The following is a 21,013-nucleotide window of genomic DNA, read 5'->3' as shown; positions in this document are numbered from 1 at the left end:
ATTTGCTATATATTTTGATTTTTATTCCCTTCAAAAGCAATTGATAGGTCCTTTCAGCCATCAATAGTATTCTATATTATGATAGAAAGATCACCTTAAGGTTTGATCATTATTGAAGCTTCTATAAATTTCTTTCAATAAAATATTTAAAACACCAATAAGGGTAGTTTTTACCTCCAATAATATCACCAAATATTAAAAGTCTCTTTTAAGGTTGCAATATTAAATATGATGTATTTCACTATCTATTTGAAAAAAAACATATTTCATGTAGCTTTGATAAATAATTTGTCAAATCTTTTGTTATAAGATTATCAGATTTTGAAAATTCAAAAGTATCAAATCATAGATGATAATTTTAATTAGCATAAAAAGTTGATTTTTGAATAGAAAAATATACCAAGAATTTAGATGGATTATTTTAAATATAAAAAAAGAAGATCTAAGGACATACTAAATTGGACTTGATTAAGAAAGGTTAAATCAATAATTAATGTTGATTTTATAGTTTGAATATGAAATTTCTTTGGCTTTAAAAGAATAATTTGTTATTGATAAAAAGCTACAATTCTTTTTTTTGGTGCAAGATAAGAGTGTCTAGAATAGGCATTTAATAAGCCCTATTGCTTTTGCAATCAATAAATGATCTTGAATTCAAATCTTAATAAAGTTATATTCTAATAAGCTTATTAATAATTTAAAATATTTGTTGATATAAAATATTCAAATTTCTTATAATATATGTAAATAATTACTAAATTAAAAGCTCTTTATATATAATAGAGCCATTCTTAAAATGAACCTATAATTATAAGAAGTTTCTTGTTAAAAATCTTATTATTGATTTTGATTGTTGAAAGCTTTTTAGAATAAAAAGCTATTAAATGAAGTTTTTGATCAGCTTCTATTTATGACAATATTACATTCAAAGTCATATTTAATGCATTTAAAAAAAATCCTTAAAAAAATCAATGGAATATTATTACAGACATACATGTTTACTATGATATTTATCTATATGATTAAGTAGAAGTAAATAAAAGTAGATTTATTTCATAATATTCTCTAAAATATCTTCTTAAAAGCTTCATAGACATTGCTTTGATTTTACATGTGTTTTTAGTTGATTAATAAGATAGAAACTTACTCAATAAATTAGCCATGTATTGGTAGCTTATAGAATAAGCTAATTATATGGTGTATATATAGAAAACTTGCCTTAAAAGTTAAGATGCATGTCTTGTAAAGTCAACATATTTTGGAGGTCCTATAGAATATCGCCACATAGTTCTTAATTAATAGTATATATGGAGGCAAGAGTGAAGCTTTTTTTACTCTTGTTAATGCCTTTTTAGTCCTTAGTCTTGTTTCAAGACTTTCTAATTTTCTTGTTTTTAATATTAGCCATTTTAGTTTAATACTATACCATCTTTGAATGACTTTTTAGTTTTCTTTTGAGTGACACAAGAATATATAGAAGATTTCTTTCTTCAAGCTTTATGTCTTAAATAATTTGACAAGAGTGCTAACTTTTTATTCTTATCTTTTTTTAAAAGTGAGTGGATTATTCCACTTCTATTCTTGTGTTTTAAAGGTTACGGATTATCCACCTTTAAATAAACTGTTTAGTTTTCTAGGACCAATTTTTTTTCCTTAAAGAGGGTGGATTACCTCTTTTTGTGAAAATTTTCATTTGATATTAGAAATTGTGGACTATCCTCCTCTAATTTGACTTATGGATTTATTAAGTTATTTGAAATAGAAAGAAAAATTATAGATATTATACTTGCTAGAAGTGAGAATAGATTTACAACTATTGCAGATCTTTACGAATTTGTCAATGCTCTTAAAGTGGAAATTTTATGCATTACTAGTACTAAATTTAGAAATGCTAGTCCTATGCCTATGAAAGAAGTTCAAAACCTATAACAAAAAATTTTGTAATTAAAAGAAGTAAGTAAATTAATTTCATAACCAAATCTAAGAAGTTTTGTTTCTACAAATATGACTGGAATAGGGATTGGTATTCTAGATAAGTTTGATTAAATGAGATCAAAATTTTAAAGATTTTTACAATAACTTAAGCTTTATTTAAGATTATATCTTTTTTAATATCCCGATGGATTTATTTAAGTTGAATTCATAAGTGCACTTTTATCTAAAAGTACTCTCTTTTGGTTTATACTTTTAATAAAAAAAGATTCACAATTATTTTATGATTCAAATTCATTCCTAAAAGAATTTACATGTATATTTGGAAAAAAAGATCAAAAAAGAATAGCAGAGATCAAACTCTTCTCTTTACGGCAAGAATTACAATCAGCCACTATATATGCTATTGAATTTTAAAATATTCCTTGCGGCATGGATTGGAATGACAAAATCCTTATCAATTAATTTTGATATGGATTAAAGGATGATGTCAAATATTAGTTATTGATAATGCCAAAGATAAAATCTTTGAAATAATTTATTGATCAAGCCATTGCATACAATAATTGATTATTTGAAAGACATCAAGAACAAAGATTTGGTTGGAGAAGAACAAACCAAGTCATAATGGCAGTTCTTAAGCTTTTAGAAACTTATTCATCAAGGCCAAAACCAATGCAAATTCATACAATATATTTTAAACTTCTTGTGAGTGTAAATTTCACTCTTTAACTCCAATTATAAGATGGCCTCAATTAAGAGTTGCTTGTAATTGGTGGTATGAAGTGAAGTAAGCAATTGACAAATGTACTTAGTTTTTCAATCATATAAATACAAATCCACTTGATGATGTCAAATCTTTCTCTGCTTTGTGAAAAGTGTGTCCTACAAATTGATCGTAATTGGAAGATTAATTAAAAATATAATTTTAAGTCATTTAATTATATAAATATTAAGATTAGAGAGTCTTTTTGATTTTTAAAGTATTTATTATAATTTAGAAGTATTAATAAGTTATAAAAGTCTTATTAGAAAGAAAGTTATAAAAATAGAATCTTAGTAAGTCTTAGAGGCAATTATCTTAGTTAATTTAGAATTTCTTATAATCTTAACTTTTTTTATAGTTTAATTCAAAATTTTGATAGTGAAGTAGAAATAAATAAGCCTAATACATCCAAATCCTTATTGATAGGTGTACGAATTTCATGCATGGAGCAAAAGAAGGACCATCTTTTGTTATATATGCAACACCCATTTCTGATAGTAGAAAGATATCATGTAGTATTTCTAGCCAATATCAAGATTTTCAAGTCATTTTTGAAAAGAAGAATGCAGATATTCATCTAGAGCATCGACCTTATAATTGTACAATTGATCTATAAGAGGAAATTCAACTACTATTTGGACCGATCTATAGTTTATTGTAAAATGAGTTAGTTGCACTAAAGGAATACATTGATAAGAACTTGGCTAAAAATTTCATACGCCACTCAAAATCTCCAATAAGAGCTCCTATCTTATTTGTAGAGAAAAAAGATGGATTACTATGGATGTGTATAGATTATTGAAGATTTAATAAGATCACCATCAATAATAGGTATCTTCTACCTTTTATTTTAGGACTTTTTGACTAATTCAATCAAGCAAAGATCCATACAAAAATAGATCTATGAAGAGCATACAATCTAATCTACATTAAAAAAAAGATATATAGATGTTTACTTTTCGAACTAGGTATGGATATTTTGAATATAATTTCATGTCTTTTGAACTCACAAATGTACCAATTATTTTATAATATCTCATGAATGATGTCTTTTATGAGTTTTTTTAATAATTTTATTATCTATTATTTAGTCAATATTCAAATCTACTCTAAAAATATAAAAGAATATGAACTTCATATTTGTTATGTATTACAAAAACTTAGAGATACAAGATTATATACTAGAATAAAAAAATATGTATTTTAAACTATTTAGGTTGATTTTCTAAGATACATCGTTTCCAACAAAGGATTAATGATGGATCCTAAGAAAGTCCAGACTATTATAAATTGGAAGGTCTCAAAAATAGTTATAGATGTGCAATATCTTTTAAGATTTGCCAATTATTATCAAATCTTTGTCAAGAACTTTTTTCAAATTGTGGCTCTTCTTACATGTATGATATGTAAAGATTAACTTTAGTAGAGCAAAGAAGCAAAAACATCTTTTGAATCCCTAAAGATAGTATTATTTCTATATCCATTTTATATTGTATCAATTTTTTTAAGGCATTTTTATGGAAATAAGTGCATTAGACTTTGCTGTAGGTACTATTTTATCACAAATGAAACTAGATAAGAAGCTCTACCTAGTTATTTTTTATTCCAAGAAATATTCAGTAATTGAGATTAATTATGAAATCCACAATAAAGAGCTTCTTACAATTGTGGATTTATTTCAAGAACGATGTTATTATTTAGAAGGTACTTCTTATTCAATTATTCTATATACAAATCCTAAATCCTAAATCAAATCCTAAATTCTAAACCAAATCCTAACCAAATCCTAAATCCTAAATCAAATTCCAATCATATCCTAACCTTAAATCAAACCCTAACCAAATCTTAAATCCTAAATCAAAACCCTAACCAAATGCTAAATTCTAAATCAAACCCTAAACTCTAAACCAAATCCTAACCAAATCCTAAATCCTAAACCAAACTCTAGTAATTCCTACAATAGATTTAAACCTCAATAACTAATTAATGAACCATTGATTTTAACTCAAAATTTTCATACTTCTTAACAATTGAATTGACAACAAGCAAAAAAACTTTAAAAAAGATCGGAATTACTAAATAGATGATAACCTCAAAAACGTGCTTGGGTATTGGCTAGCCTCCTTCCCTGACCTTGATGCCAATCTCCTAGAGCCAATATGTCTCTTTTTCACCCTTCAATTGATTTCAAAATTCTCATATATATAGGAAAATAATTCTACTTTCTTCAACTACAAAATTTACTCCAATTCAACTAGTTGATTGCAAGTAATCTCAAAAACCCTTATTAGACCTAAAATTCTACTTTTTATGACCTTGACCAACTTAAACCTCAATAATCCTCAATTCAACCATTAGATCAAGCTACAATTCACAACACATATTAAGCACAACTATAATCCTTAAACTACAAAATATCACTTGTAGATCTATTACAAAACTCTTGAAATTATCCAAAACATCAATCCTATTTTATTTTATAAAATCTAAGTCATCTGAAAACAAACTTCACTTTGTAAAGCTCTTACAAAGTCCTTACAAATCCAAATCACACAAAAATAATAGTCATAGAAATCCTATCTAGTCTACTCTCAAATCCCACTCTTCAATTTGCAAAAGAACCTTTGAGTTGCCGTATGTGCTCAGTTTTGTACCTTGGGATCTGATTTCGACCTACGTTAATAACCAATCCTCCTCAAGTATCAAATTTGGTCTTTTTGAGTTATATTTTGTTGAAATTAATTTCTAATTTCTTTCTATAAATACTTGTATCCTTTATTTTCTTAATCAAATTTATTTTGCTTTATTTATGATCCAAAAAAGTAAGTAGAAGTCACTTTTTTAAAAAGATAGCATTACTTCTAAAAGTTTTACTATCTTCTTATCTTTAATCTATATTTTTTTATTTTATATTTTAACTTGGATCTTCTATAATAAGACCTATATTATCTTCTTTCACCATATAGTCATGTTACAACACCATATCCACTCCCCTTGAACCCGTGCATCCTCTGGCATGCACCAAGCTTTTTATATCATTTTTATGTAGAATGGCCTTCATCTTGGTCAAATTCTTGATCTTCAACTTTTTCTTCTTTTTTCCTCTCAATATCTCCCAATAGATTTTGTTCTTCATTAAAACAAATATCTTCACTTCTTTATTTAAATAATTTGATTTACTTGCCTATTATAAGTATCTTCAATTTTATACCATTAAATTTTCATAACAAATATGTTCTATTGTCGTACACTTGTTTCACAACATAAGACCCAAACTATCTCTTTGCAAATTTCTTAGCCATGCTATATTGATTGTCTAAGCTACTATCATAAACTAACAATCAATCACCATCTTCAATTATTTTAGGTCGTAGTTGATGTTTTTTTATCAAATCTTTTTTTATTTCTTTTCTTTGCTTCTTTCAACCTTATTATTGCTGCTTGAATATCATTAGGTCTTCTTTCTAATTGCTGAATCTATAATGCTAAAATTTCTTCCATATTTAGATCATCCTTCCAAGGCAATACACTCCATATAAGTACTACGTCTTTTATTGGCATTATTGGTTTTTACCCATATATTAATTCAAAAAGCATGTAACCTGTTACTGAACTATGAATTGTACAATCTACCCATAGTACAAATAGTAATAGTGTAGGCCATTCATGTGTTTTGCCGTTGCATGCCTTTACTAATGGCTTAACAATAGATGAATGTCCATGCTCATTTTTTCTATTACCTTCTGGATTATATGTTGTTGTTAATGAATGTTTAATTGCTATTCTAATAAAAAAATCTTGTCCTTTCCTTGCATCCAATTCACTCCTATCTATTATAATTCTTTCAATACAACCATAGTGACAAATAACATCTTCGAATAAAAATTGGCATACACCTTCAATATCTTTTATTTTTCATGCTCGTCCTTCAATCATATTTAATAAATCTTCTCGTATAAGTATCAAATGCTTCATTTGCTTAGGTTCCATTGGCATTGCTATTAAATCCACTACCTATTTATAATATAAAGCTAAAGATATCTTGGGTGTAATCCATCTCGATGCTGAATATTTGAATATATTTGATAAATTTTACAAGATCCTACAAAATTTTCTATATCTTTGTGCATGCCCTTCCAGCCATATTTTTCTTTCAACTTAGTAAATATTGTCTATATACCTTGATGGCCAATCCATTGACTCTCATGGAATCCCTTAATGATCTTTTATTGCGTCTCAATCCCATTTACAACTCGTTGTGGTATTCCACCCTTTTTCTTTGGATACTTCCATAAAAATCTATTTTGAAGAAAATATCCATATACTTTTGTTCGAATCCTCTTAAATTCTTTGTCCGTCCAACCTTATTGCCACATTAATGTACTTAAGTATTTTCATGTATACGACCATTCACTATCATATAATTCTTCTGAGAATAATTTAAATGATGTAGCTAAAGATAATCCATCTCTTCTTATATACAAAGTTGAATAAAAGTTGGTGCCAAGATTTTCTTCATCATCAATCATATCATCTTCATAATTATATGGTTCTCGTGATAGCATATTTGCAACCACATTGTCCTTTTCCAAAATGTGCTTGAATTCAAGATTCATAGACTTTATATATGCAATCCACCTTAACATTGCAATATCCGATATTGGACAACTCGTAATCATGCCCAATAAAGGAAGATAATGTAATTCTATAACTACTGATGCACCAATCAAATACTCTCTTTTATTTTTCATAGCTATTACTATACCTCATAATTGTCTTTTAAATTGTGCATATTTCCTTTGTCTAAATTTCAAAACCCTTACTCCTAACCTTATTACATATCTGTTGCCTTGTTCATCATCTTGTCTAATTGTCCAACCTATTCCAATTGAACTTGTATCTACTGTTAATACCATTGGACTTCTACACTCATAATTTATTTTTTTCAAAGTTAGAAGTAAAGAAAGAAGGTTTTTCAATTTTTTCATATCTTTTCTTTAATCTTCTTTTGATTGATTTTTTTCATTCTTTCTTAACAACTCACATTATGGATGTGCTACATATGCAAAATGTGGTATCCATATATGATAGAAAATACATACTCCTAAAAACCTTCTAACTTCCATTGTATTGGCACATTCTTTCATCTTTTTTATAACATCAATCCTTTTTATATTTGGCTTGCTTTCATATGACCCCCATACATGTCCAACTACCAAAACTTCCCAAATTCCAAACATTGATTTTACCTTTGATAAGGTTAAATGGACCTCTTTTAATCTTATCAAAACCTTTTCATAATCACCAATATGATATGCCACAAACTTTCTACACCCTTTCGAATCCAAAGTCTCATCTTTTCTTTCTTTTTTACATCCTTTAATTGGCACATCATCTAAAAAAAATATTGTTATACTTAAAATAAATATTTTTAATACCTTATGCATTCCATTCATCATGTGTGCCACAAAATTTGTAGCTCTTTGTTGTAAGGTACACATTTTGACCAATCCTAATAGTGTCTTCATAGTTGTCAAATCTTTGCTTTGTATTGCCAATTGAAATTGATCATATCTCGAATAAAGATCTCCTATATAATAAATTGTTCTTCTTATAAATGCCTCTTTAAACTCATCTACAATTAGACTTGAGGCCATATTTCTAATAGTTATCTTATTTATCGGTGGCATATCTTAAATAAACCTCAATATTCTATTTTATTTAAGTACGGAGAACCACCAATTGAAATATGGTACAATAGATGGTTCTAAAATTTCTATCTTAATCTTTTTATTAAATAATTCAACTAGCTTTGGCAAATAGGCCTTTGAAACTGGAATTGACCTCAAATTCCATGGTTCATGTGGAATTGTAAAAATAAACATAGGTACTACAATACTTGGATCAATGCACCCTATTTTATGTGATTCAAATACAAATGCCTTACCATGTCATGAAAGTATTTCTTTAAAACATCTCTCCTCATCTCTTATTAAAACTTTATCACATCAAATTTTCAAGCTATCTAATGTCAAAGCATCCTTGTATTCATGACCTATTTTCTTTGGATCTCTTAAGTTTGGTTGCATAGAAGTCCATTTAATCTTTTCTTCAAAATCCGATGGTAGTGGCAATGCCACTGATTTAAACTTTCTTGCAACAGTCTTATATTTTGTATTTATATTCACTTCATACTTATCTATATATTCTTTTATTCCATTATAAAATTATTTAGAATGCACAGTTATTATCTTGTTACCTCTTTTAAAATCTTTATTCAATAATATTTGTAAATCATCTATAGTATCACCTAAACAAGATTCTTCAAATATCTCTGATATGTATTCATCTTCATCAATCACACCACATTTTTTTAATTCATGTTTTATATTTTTGATATTTTTAATATCATCCTACTCAATATTAAATATAAATTGATAAAATTATGAAGCATATAATATTATTTATTAATTTACATGATGCAAAATAAATATATTATTAGTTGTAATATGAATTGGATCATGGTTTCTTTGAGTAGATCAAAACTCCACCAAAAATGTCTCAAAATTATCCAATATTGGATCACATCATTCAAGAAAAGATAAAAACCATGAAACTTGACAAATGATCTTGGAGTTGAATAACTTTGGAGTTGAAGTTTGATTATTAACTATAATTGATTAATGAATTAAAAAAATAAATAAATAAATAAATTATGCCATCAAACTTCTTTGACAAGACAATTTTTTATTCTTTATTGCTTGAATGATGTTCCATCATAGAAGAAACAATATAGCTTGATGTAGATGTTGAAGCAGTTCTAATTATATATATATATATATATATATATATATATATATATATTTCTTCACTTCTTATTAATCTTGTTGCACTTTGTGATAATAAATTGAATTGATACAGCGCAAGAATTAATTCTTTTATTTACTCTTATATTTATAGGATTGCATTCTTTATTTCAACAAGCTTTGCTATATTAACACAATAGAAAAGAAGATATCTATTAATACTCAAGATAAGTAGCAAATAAGACTTAAGAACAAAAAAAAATTGAAAACAATATTTGTTTAAAAGTGAATAATCCACAACTTCTAATATATTTATGTCTTATTTAAAAAATGGAGTAATATACTCTTAATCAAGATAAGACAAAGCTTTAATATTATAAGTACATTTTTGTTAATTTGTCAAGGACAAGAACTCAAAGAATGTAGATAAACAAGTAAAATTTATATTAAAGAAGAATAAATAAGTATGTATATTCAAGAAGAAATTGGAGTGGCAATTGCCAAAGGTTAGAAAATTAGAGGTTTTTGAAACTAGACTATCTATAATGCTTCCAACATGTGTCAAATTTGTATTAGAAGTCATGTTTAACTTGCAAGGTAAGTTTTCAATATGTGCAACATAAAGCCAATTTGTTGGCCAAGTTTTAAACCTACTAATTATCTACAAATATGTATAAAATCAATCTGCATTTATAAAACTTCTCCACAAGATATTATATTAATTACTCACTTTCACTTACTTCTATCTACTCCTATTATTATGTAAATATTGGAATGAATATGTATGTTTGTAGCATAAGATCACAATAACTATCAAATAATTATTTTAATATAAAAGACTATTTTATAAATAAAAATATATATACTTTAGAACCAACTTCAATGAATAGACCTTAGAAAATAAAACCTTGTAATTTTTATGATTCTAATTCTTTTTGTAATTATTAATATTTTTAGATTGCTCACAAAAGAATATTTTGAATGATGTGAGTATATTTCATCCCCGGCTGGTGTTGACTAGATCCGGATCCCCTAACCGAGGTTGGGGGGGTCTTGGTCAACGGGCAAGGGGGCCGGGGGGCAAGAATAGCCCAGGAGACGGGCACCCCTTGAACATTCATTTGGATGACCGAAGAGCTCCATTAAAACTGAATCTGCAAGTTCATTCATCCTGGCTCAAAGATCAAGGCGGGAATCAACAGCCGGAATAGCCACGTCAGTGCTGACTCGAGCGGACTCATTCTTCAAAAGCGTTCCTGGATCCACAGTCTTCGTCGTGCGTCTTTATTTGTCTCCTTGGCTACACATTCACTCATCAAAAGCATCAGCGATATTTGCAGTTAAGCATTCCCAGAACTACACCTACCTCACAACATTACCATATTCTCAAGTCTCGGCATGACCATGAAATTGCACAACAATCGTGTAATATGCGCAATTTTCCAAGCATACTAATCACAGTGTTTCTTCCTTCCTAATCCCCCAGCAGTACATTGCATCACAATTGACCTAATTTTAGAAAAAAACCCACCTTAACAATTTGCAGATCTACCGTTCCAAAACCTCCGTCAACAGCAGAACACACACATTATATTACAAAGCCCTAAGTCCTGGGAAAAATTCGATGTCAAATCTTATCACGACAGGATTCCGTCTGCTTCGACGACCAATCTTGTGGACCTGAGCTGAAGAAGAACGGCCGCTTTCCTGTGGTCATGGATTCAACGAAGAATCCATCTACCCGCTCCCACCTTGCACTGCGCATCATCTGCCTCCAACGTAGGCTCCACACCCAGGCTCTGCTCCACTTGTCCATGGCTGCGGATGGTCTCTGATTAAAGTGGCGAGTGGGTCCTCCGCTCCTGATATCTATGTGCATGAATCCAAGCGCCTCTTGCGGCAACAGATCCTTTGGTCGATGAGATTTGGGAAGCCTGATCTCCGCCCTGAAGCAGGGCTCATGCTCCGTTCGCCGAGGTTTACGAGAGTAGTAAAGTATCGAAATGAGCCTTTGCGTTTACTCATGTACGAATGTATGATTTTCATTCGAATATTTGTACATCCATCCATTTCCCTCTTCTTTGTTCATGTTGATTAGTTTATGTTCATTTGTATCGTTGTGGTCAATGTTAAACAAGTATTTGACAGTCTTTCGAGTACACTGCAATGAATTTTAATTGTGCATATTCCTTGAAGCAAACCTGTTGATATATATAAAGAAACATTATTTTTTTCCTATCCCTCTTGGCCAAGAAGACTGCTTTAGCTAAATATGTGGTGTATCATAAAAGCATATTCCCTTTGCCATGTCTTGAATGTCAATCCATTTCTTTTTACATAAGAACGACCCAGTTTAGGGTTTCACAAAGGCATTTTTGAAAATATCATTATAATTTGTCTTTAAAGTTAGGAAAAAGCCACATGGTGCCACATTCTGGGGCCTCAAAGGCACAGGCAGGAGTGGACAAGAGCAAGGAAAGCTCCAGAAGAGTTGGAAGATTCAAGGGGGCACCGTAACTTATTACTGGGATGAAACTTACGACTCGCTACAGAACAAAATAGTAAGATAGCTCACGCGATTGAAAATAATAACAACGACGACGCTGAGGAATTAGGGTTTGGGGCGCGTCCATCGCCATTGTCCTTGCCATCAACCTTGCGGAGCTGGCGTGCGTATCACCTCTGCCTTAGTGTCGTCATCGACGCATGGGCTCATCGACTTGGCCATCCCTCTTGTCAACTTAAAAAGAGCATTGGAAATGCACCGAGTCGACCGCATTACGTGGGCATGCGAAGACAGTCTGTGTTGCCGATAAGCTTAGTTTGGAGGGAGAGATCGAGAGATCGAGAGAGAGATTCATCCCGGGGGTATTTGCCGAGAGAGGTCGTCCAGATTGATGGTTGTTTGGTGGCGCAAGTGCTTTCGGTTCATTCTGCTCACTATCATCATCAGCTGATATACCCCGTGGCCGCTCTGTAGGATCATCATCGTGGTTCCGTCGGTTTTTTCGTTTCGCTTCCAGCCATGTGAGTAGGGGAGGGGAGGTCGAGTTCTAGGGTTTGTGGTTGGTTTGTAGTGTGGCAAGAGTGACGGAGGAGTCTGGGAATGGAAGTGTCGGGTCGTGATGCTGTTCAGGGTTTTCCGGAGGTTGTTGGGAGCTTGTTTTGGTGTCCATTAGAGTGTTGAGTAGAAGAAAAAGATATTGGGCATGGAGTGACATGGTGCAGTTTAGAGGAGTAATTGGAGGGTCAGAGAGCGTATATTTGGGAAAGGTTCGAAGTTATTTTGATGATGGTGGCAATGCTTTCGGTGGTGATTCAGGAGGGCCTCCGTTATTAGGCCGTCTACTCCTGATGGCGATGAAGATAGGGAACCAGAACCCACGCTCCAGGAAATGATCAATATCAAGGTCGATTACCTCCGCCATTTGCGATCAGAATTATGTTCCTCTTTTGTGAGGTTGCGGGAGATTGTGGATCTTCAATTTGCTAGGGGACACGATGACAGCTCGTCACTTACTGGTTGGTTGGAATTGTTCTTAAGCCCTTCTGTAGTGGAGTCGTCTGCTTGAGGGAAGAAGTAACAGTGGAACAGCAGGTTTTTTGGCGACCCTCTTACATATACTTGGCTTGACCTGTGCAGTTGACTGAGAGCGGGGAGAAAGAGAGATTGAAGGAGTTGTTGCGGGAACGACTCATTGAATGTGGCTGGAGAGATGAACTAAAGGCTCAGTGCAGGTGTGGCTTCCCTATTCTCCCACGGCGTACCTTCACGGGATGTATCTTTCTGAGTTTCCTGACTTCTCTTAAACAATCCGCGTAGCACAGCTTTCACCCTGAAAACTCTTAAATTCCGAGCATTTTCACGTGCACACTAGCCTGCTCGTATTAGTGAGGTTGAAGTAGGTCTCTGTATATCATGTCACCCCATGCTAGTCGCAGTTTCAATGTGTAAGTTAACATCATCATATTGTTTGCCGCTTTTGATACGTTTGGATGAGGTGGCTAGCAGGGCTTTTGCGGAAAAGAAGGGGCGTAATAATATCACTGTGGACGAGCTTGTTCGCACGATTACTCCCAAAGGCCGAAGTGCGTTCGTCCAACATTCTCAAAACTTGTTCATGTTTACTTAGAGTCCGAGTCTTAGATTATCATGCATGTGCAAAGCATAAGTGATACAAATGTAAATGGTGTGAGGCTTTCCGATCGTTTGAACGAGCTATTGCCATACATAAGTCGTTGGCTCACGTGGACCAGATTGTTGCAGCTATGGTGCCGGATAACGTGAAAGCGGAACTGCTGCAAAGAATTCGACACTTTCTCACCACTACGGCTGACCGCGTGGCATGAACCTTCCCTAAGCGACATGGGTCTCGAGTTTCCGTCCATTCAACGACTTTCTAAGTTCGTCTGGTGGTCACTACGGTTTCTTTTACCAATCCCTTCAATTCTATCTGTTTTTGCTTCATGTACATTAGCTTGGGTGCAAATCTCAGGTAGGCGGTGCTTTACTCCCTTGCGGATGGGCAACAAAGGTTGATTGACCTTGTATAGAGTATTTTAGTCCAAATCACTCTGAAATCTTCCTGAAAATTCTCAGGTTTAGGCTGGCCATTGAGTTTAATAGATATTGTACAAAAAAGATGTTTGGATTAACTAAAGGTGAACCATTGGTTTCCCGATGTGGTTGATACCACTGTTATTATTCCATTCGTAATTTGGGTCAAGTATATCACCATCATACCGCGAATTAGTAATATAATTGAATTTTTTATTACCCTTATTGGCATGGAAGTCACCATGTTTACTTTGATGCAGGGCTCGATTGATTCCTTTGAGGGTTGTCTCTTCTAACGCCACAGAAACCTTCTCGTTTAGCTGTTATTGTAATGACACTTGCCCAAATTTGGCCATCTTGTGCATGATTTATTACCCATTTCAGGCCAGCTCTTGTTCTGTTCTGTGCTCCATTTCATACCTATCATTAGTCCTGCACATACAGAATACGAATCCCTGAATTGAGGACTTGCTGTTGCTACTAGGATTTCCTTACAAATTTGGCAATTGTGCCTTTTCTTATTCTAGTGTATCAACTATTCAACTTTTATATCTTAATTAATTCTTATGACTAATGCAAACTTGACATAGAGAGAGAATCAATTTTGTAATGACTAATGCAATAATCTATATTTGTAAAAAAGATGGGTCCCTTACAGGTATAGATGTAAGAGATGAAGGTGGTTACAGCAAACCAAGATATATAGAAAATACAAACATACAAGGAAAAAAAATACATGTGAAATCTGAAATGTAAAAAGTAAAGGTGAATTTTTTTAATCAATATAAGTATCTGAAGTATCTAAATGAGAATGTGATGCTTGAATTTGAAAATGATAATCTTTTAAATTCGGCTTTTAAATAATAGTTTGCCTGGTTGTAAAAGAAGATTGCATATGCTTATAATAGCTAAGTTTCTTAGCAAAGATAGATTTCATTGGATCTAATTGTCCAAATATAATTAAAATATTACAACTATTAAATTTATTCACATGTATTTTTGGAATTTGTACTTATTTACAAATAGAATCTTTTTTATTTTTATTTTTATTTTTTATTTGTGATTACAATATAAATTTAATTCAAGGTTCTTATATAAATTATGATTTAAAATATGTTGGACAATTCCAAATAATTGATGGAAAAATGCCAAAAAAAAACATACTTATAAGCTTAATATCTTAGATTCATAATTTTAATATTGTAATTAACTCCAAAGATGTTAAAAACTCTCTTATAAGCAAAAAAATTAATTTTTTATTAATTAAATATAGATAATATAAATATTATAAAATCAAATGATGCAAAATATTATCTGCAATAAGAAATCCTAGAGCCAAATAATCTTCATCCAAATTTTATTTTTAAAAAAATCTTAGAAAAAATAAAATAAATTATCATTACAATTGTAAAAGATCAATCTCAATTCAATAATAAGGACTAGTTCCAAAACTTGGCACAATTTATATATTGATATCTAATCCAACCAAATTTATAAGAAATTTGAGCAACAATGTCTATATCGAATTAAGTCTATATTCCTCCAATGATGCTTTGTATAAAGATATTAATATTTTTTTTATAAACGGTTTCATTAATAGAAAAAGAAGTAAATGTTAGTATTGTCAATAAGGAAAGCTTAGCTAACAATTAAAAATATAAAAATATCTCCTAGTTTAAAAGCACAAAATTTTGCTATAATAAGTTATTATGTATAATAATAGATACTAATAAAAGCTATTATTTATCAACAATCAATAGACTATAAATAAGCTATCAACAATAAAAAAATAAGATTTCAACTTAAGCAAAAGTAATAACATTATGGTCTATAAAACTACTAGAAGTAGATAAAAAATTAGTGGTTGGTATTATTTATATTCTAGCATGATAAAACTCATTCTATTACAACACTTTAATAAGTTGATATCTCTGCAACAAAATCATCTAAAGGCCAGTAAATCATAAACTTAGATTATTGCAAACATACTCCAATAATAATAGAGACATTTTTTTTTTTCTTATCTTCTTTTCTACTTTTCATTTTTAAACAAAAGAAGATAATAGAAATATATTTTATATTACACAAATTAACTTTAAAATCCCATTGGTATTAGAAATATAGGTCTTGATTCTACTTCCTCTCTATTCTTTTTCTAAATTTATTAAGCAATAATTCATTATCATATAAAGTTCATATATTGAAGTAAAATAATCAAAATATTTAATTAGAACCTTAAATTATTGTTGTGATAATATTTCTATAAGAAATAATTTATTTATATCTTTAACAATTTAGCAAGAATACTAATTTTTTATTCTTATTTTCTTTTAGAAGTGACTGAATTATCTCACTTTTCTTGTTGTCTTTTAAAAAATGTGAAGTATCCACCTTTAAACTAATATTTTTTATTTTCTAACATTTAATCTTTTAAAAAAAATAGACTACTATTCTTTGTAAAAATTTGATATTAGAGATTGCAGATTATCCTCTTTTAATTGGACTTGTAGATTTCTTGAAGTTGTTTGTTTGTAAGATGGAAGGAAAAATTATAGATGCTACACTTGACAAAAGTTAGAATAAATTTGTAACTATTGGAGATCTTTACAAGCTTGTCAACACTTTTAGAGTAGAAACCTCACATATCACCAATGTCAACCATGGAGGTGCTATTTTTATATCCATTGAAGAAGTCGACAATAAAATTTAATCTCTATATTAAGAAGTTGAGTAATTAAAAGAAGCAAGTAGGTCAATTTCACAATTAAATTCAAAAAGTCTTGCTATTATAAATATAAGAGAGGCAAAGATTAGTACGTCGAAGAAGTTTGATAGAACAAAATCAAAATTTTGAGGGTTTTTATTACAAATCATACTCTATCTAAAATTACAACCTTCCAAATATCCTAATAGATTTACTTAAGTTGGATTCATAAGCATACATCTATCTAGAAGTACTTTCTTATACACTTTTGACAAAAAATAATTTATAATTTTTATATGATTGTAATCATTCTTAAAAGTATTTATATCCACATTTGAAGAAAGTGATCAAGAAAATGTAGTAAAGACCAAATTTTTGTCTTTATAACAAAGATCACAATCAGCTACCATATATTGGTGAATTCCAAAACCTTGCTTACGATGTGCATTAGAATGATAAAGCCCTTATCAATCAATTTTAATATGGATTAAAAAATAACAAAAAAGATTTATTATTGATAATGCCAAAAGCAAATTCACTAATTTTTTTTATTACTTAAACCATTGTATGCAACAATCAACAATTTGAATACAAAGATTTTATTAAAAAGAGAAATAACTCAAGTAATGATGACAATTCTTAAGTTTTTATAAATTTATTTATCAAGGTCAAAATCTATCTAAATTAATACAATATATTTCAAATTTTCTAGCAAACAAGAAAAGATTTAATGTTGTTAAGAAAGATTATGCTTATATTAATGAGAACTTAAGGACACTGCTCAACATTATTCAAAAAAAAAAACTACAATAAAAAAATGAGGAGCATGGTTGCCAAAGAGGATGATGTGCCAAAAAACAAGTTTGTCTAATTATAATAAGAATTGTGCAACTAGAATCTTGTATAATACCTAATAAAGGTCCTATTCTTTCCTCATATTCTTATCTTATTTTACAATAGATATTTTTTAAGGATCAAAAGATTAGAAATCTTTAAATTATTAGATTCAAGAGCCTCAACTTCTTTTAAAGACAAAGACTTTGTTAAAAAACAAAAAGTATCTTTATTCAAAAAAACTAAGCTTACATAGATATGCATATTTGTTTAAATTAATGGAATTAAATAGAAATAAGGAGATTTAATAATATCTTGTGAAGAAGCTTTTTAAAAGCTTTATAGAGGTGGATTTAACTTTATATGTATTTGTAGGTGATTAATAGGTTGAAAACTTAGCTAGCAAGTAGGCCACATGTCACACAGGTTAATGATTTGTGGTACAAGTTGATCATGTAGTGCATATGTTGGAAATTGGTCTTGCAAGTTAGACATGTATTGGAAGTCCAATAGAACTTTGTCACATAGCTCCTACTTAGATAATATATATAAATGCAAGAGTGAAGCCTTCTTCATTCTTATCAATGTCTTTCTTGTCCTCATTCTTGTTTTAAGAATCTTTAGTTTCTTATCTATGGAAATAGCCATTTTAGTTAAATATTATATCATCTTTGAGTAATTTTCTACTCTTTTGTAGTGACACAAGAGTGTTATAATTTATGTCTTTAATAAGTGGTTCCTACTTCTAATAATATTACTAAACATCAAGAATCTCTTTTAAAGTTAGAATATCAAACATTTTGTATTTCACCATCTATTAAAAGAAGAATATGTTTTTCTTGAAGGTCTTTATTTCTAATATGTTGTCTTGGAGGTTGTGACAATCTCAATACTTTATTTCTTAAGTCAATGAATAATGGTTCTTAAATTTAATTTTCTGATTGTTAATTATTTATATTTTTAATACCACATATACACAAAAATCACTAATAAAAATAGAAGATACAATGTAATTTTTATTAGACTTTGTTTGCTTTATAGTAAATAATTTTTTAATTTTTTATCTTGATTTTGATAGATATCATAGATGAAAAGCTTCAACCTTCTTTTTTGTATTTTTAAGATACCTAGATGGATTTTAAATGAGTTTATTAATATTATTTCTATACCAATGTACCATATATTTTAACTTATTTTGGTGCCACCTTAAGTCTAAGACTTCTTTGACTTTAAATCCTTAATTTTTGTCCACTTCAATATAAAAAGGTAATATTTGGTTTATATATATATATATATATATATATATATATATATATATATCTTATATGAATCAACAAGAGACATATAAAATATAGGATGAATCTTCATAAAATTCAATAGATATAATTAATAAGCATTTGAATTGATTTATTTATAAATAGGAAATGATTCAAGTTTAAGGTAATCCAACTAGTCATTAAGGTAGTTATATTAGATGTTACAACAAAATAATCATACTTTGTTGCCAACATAGAATTTAAGTTGAACTTTGTAATAGGCATCTATATTGATTTTTTTTTATTCCTAAGTTTCCTTTAATTATGCAACAATGAAGGCATAAAAAATTATTATTAAATAAAAGAATATATTATAGTATTATAAGTAAATTTTGCCAATAATAAAAGAATTGTCCAATGATCTTAGTAGTAGTTGATAGTACATCTCAAATAGTACTCTAAAACTTGATTTAATTATTTTATTTATTTATTAATTTAAAGGTGAAAAGTCAAAGATAGTTTTATATCCACTTTTAATATTTTAAAAATATTTTTTATAAAATCTTAATACAAATAGAGTTCTTCTATCTAGTATAATATCTTTTAGTAATCCATGAAAGGAATAAATATTGTCAAGAAAAAAATTCAGTTGTTTCTTTACTTATGATAGTTTTTGTATATGGTACATAACATGCCATCTTAATAGAATAATCTACTATCACAAATATAAAGTTATATGAACCTGAAATTGAAAGATTTGTAATAAAATCCATAGAAACAAAGTACTATAGTAGTTTTTTGTATAAACAATGATTAAAGAAGTCTATAGAGATGATAATAAAGAATTTTTAAACTTGAACAAACATCACATGATTGCTCAAAGTTTTTAACTATCTTTTTCATTTAAAGCCACCAAAAATCTGTAGATATAAAATTCAAGGTCTTATTGAATTCAAAATGTCTTATAGTTGAAAAATTATGACGAATTTAGAAAGCACATAATTTTTTTTACTTCCTAAAATATATAAATATCTCTTAAAATAGTATAGATTATTTTTGAATTTAAACTTAAAAGTATCAAAAACTTTAGAAGGATTATTCTTAATATCATGAATAAGAGGATTTAAAAACATACTTGATTGAACTTCATTAAGAAAGGTTGAATCAATAGTCAATATTGGTTTTATTGCTCAATGATGAAATTACTTTGGCTATAAAAGAATTTTTTCTTGCTAATAAAAAAATGTATCTCCTTATTTTGATGCAAGATAGCAACGTCTAAAAAGGCCATCTAATAAATCTTATTGTTTTTTAATTGATAGATGATATTAAAATTAAATATTAATAAAAAAAAAAATCCAACAAGCTTGGCAATATTTTAGAACATGACTTTAGATGAAATACTTGAAGATCTTGTGATTTATATAAAAAAATTATTAAAATTAAAGCACCTTTCAAATAATGGTGCCATTCTTGATATGAACTTATAATTATAAGTTTTTATTTATTATTTATTTATTTTTATTTTTATAGATATTATAATTGATTTTGGCCACTACAACTTTTCTTGAATAAAAAGGTAATAGATGAAATTTATTATTTTCTTCTATTTGTGACAATACCACACCAAAGATAATTTTAAATGCATTTATTTCCATAAAAAATATTTTTAAAAAATCAATGTAATATAAGATTAGAACTGTAATAAAAGTTGTCTTGAAGGCTTCAAATGTTGCTTCAGCTTCTTTATTCTACTTAAGTTTTTTTTTACAAGTCAAATATATAAGTATAGTTGGAACTTGAAAAAATTAATTGATAAAGATCTTATAGTAATTAAAAAATTCATTAAAATATTAGACATCTTTTAATGTTGTAAAAATCTTCAAATATATGATAGTTTAAATTTTATTAAGATCTATCATAGGGCCATTATTTTAAATCATATCTTTTAAATATTCAACTTAAATTTTATAAAATACATATTTCTTTATTTTGATATATAGTCATGTATGTCTTAATTTTTGTAACACATGACAAATATGAAGTTTGTATTGTTGTATGTTCTTAGATTATATTAAAAAAAAGTTTAGATAAAAGACAACAAAATCATCTAATTTTTTTTCAAAAAACATCATTCATTAGATGTTAAAATGTAGT

General features: G+C 29.0%; 1 protein-coding gene and 2 long non-coding RNA genes across 6 annotated transcripts; 2 read left to right on the top strand and 1 right to left on the bottom strand.

Annotated features, from left to right (window-relative positions):
• Positions 1-10,408: 10,408 nt before the first annotated feature.
• LOC149988414 (uncharacterized) lies at positions 10,409-11,156 on the bottom strand. Its single transcript, XR_016504370.1, has 2 exons — positions 11,036-11,156; positions 10,409-10,804 (listed from the first exon to the last, which is right to left on the bottom strand). It is a non-coding gene; the product is annotated as an uncharacterized LOC149988414 (long non-coding RNA).
• A 972-nt stretch (positions 11,157-12,128) lies between these two features.
• Positions 12,129-14,214, top strand: LOC112286159 (uncharacterized). Of its 4 annotated transcripts, none has more exons than XM_024527803.3 (5): positions 12,129-12,531; positions 12,827-12,914; positions 13,148-13,242; positions 13,517-13,593; positions 13,772-14,214. In XM_024527803.3, coding segments are annotated over exons 1-5 (345 nt in total). In that variant the 5' UTR covers positions 12,129-12,529; the 3' UTR covers positions 13,855-14,214. The 4 variants fall into 4 exon arrangements, with proteins under 4 accessions (XP_024383571.1, XP_024383572.1, XP_090108423.1 ...); XM_024527804.3 differs by having other exon boundaries at positions 13,762-14,214; XM_090252297.1 differs by having other exon boundaries at positions 12,827-13,026.
• Positions 14,215-14,321: 107 nt separating this feature from the next.
• LOC149988413 (uncharacterized) lies at positions 14,322-14,862 on the top strand. Its single transcript, XR_016504371.1, has 2 exons — positions 14,322-14,390; positions 14,706-14,862. It is a non-coding gene; the product is annotated as an uncharacterized LOC149988413 (long non-coding RNA).
• Positions 14,863-21,013: the final 6,151 nt, after the last annotated feature.

The sequence above is a fragment of the Physcomitrium patens genome, chromosome 8 (genome assembly GCF_059467195.1).
Source record: "Physcomitrium patens ecotype Gransden chromosome 8, ASM5946719v1, whole genome shotgun sequence".
Lineage (NCBI taxonomy): Eukaryota > Viridiplantae > Streptophyta > Bryopsida > Funariales > Funariaceae > Physcomitrium > Physcomitrium patens.
The sequence above is the reverse complement of the archived record's forward strand: the minus strand, read 5'-3'. Positions and strand labels throughout refer to the sequence as shown.

What these genes read in the sequence shown, in the direction of transcription:
- LOC112286159 (XM_024527803.3), top strand. An exon ending in AGGAAATGATCAATATCAAG is followed by an intron (nt 12,915 to 13,147) that starts GTCGATTACCTC and finishes TGACCTGTGCAG; the next exon opens with TTGACTGAGAGCGGGGAGAA. An exon ending in GATTACTCCCAAAGGCCGAA is followed by an intron (nt 13,594 to 13,771) that starts GTGCGTTCGTCC and finishes AGATTGTTGCAG; the next exon opens with CTATGGTGCCGGATAACGTG.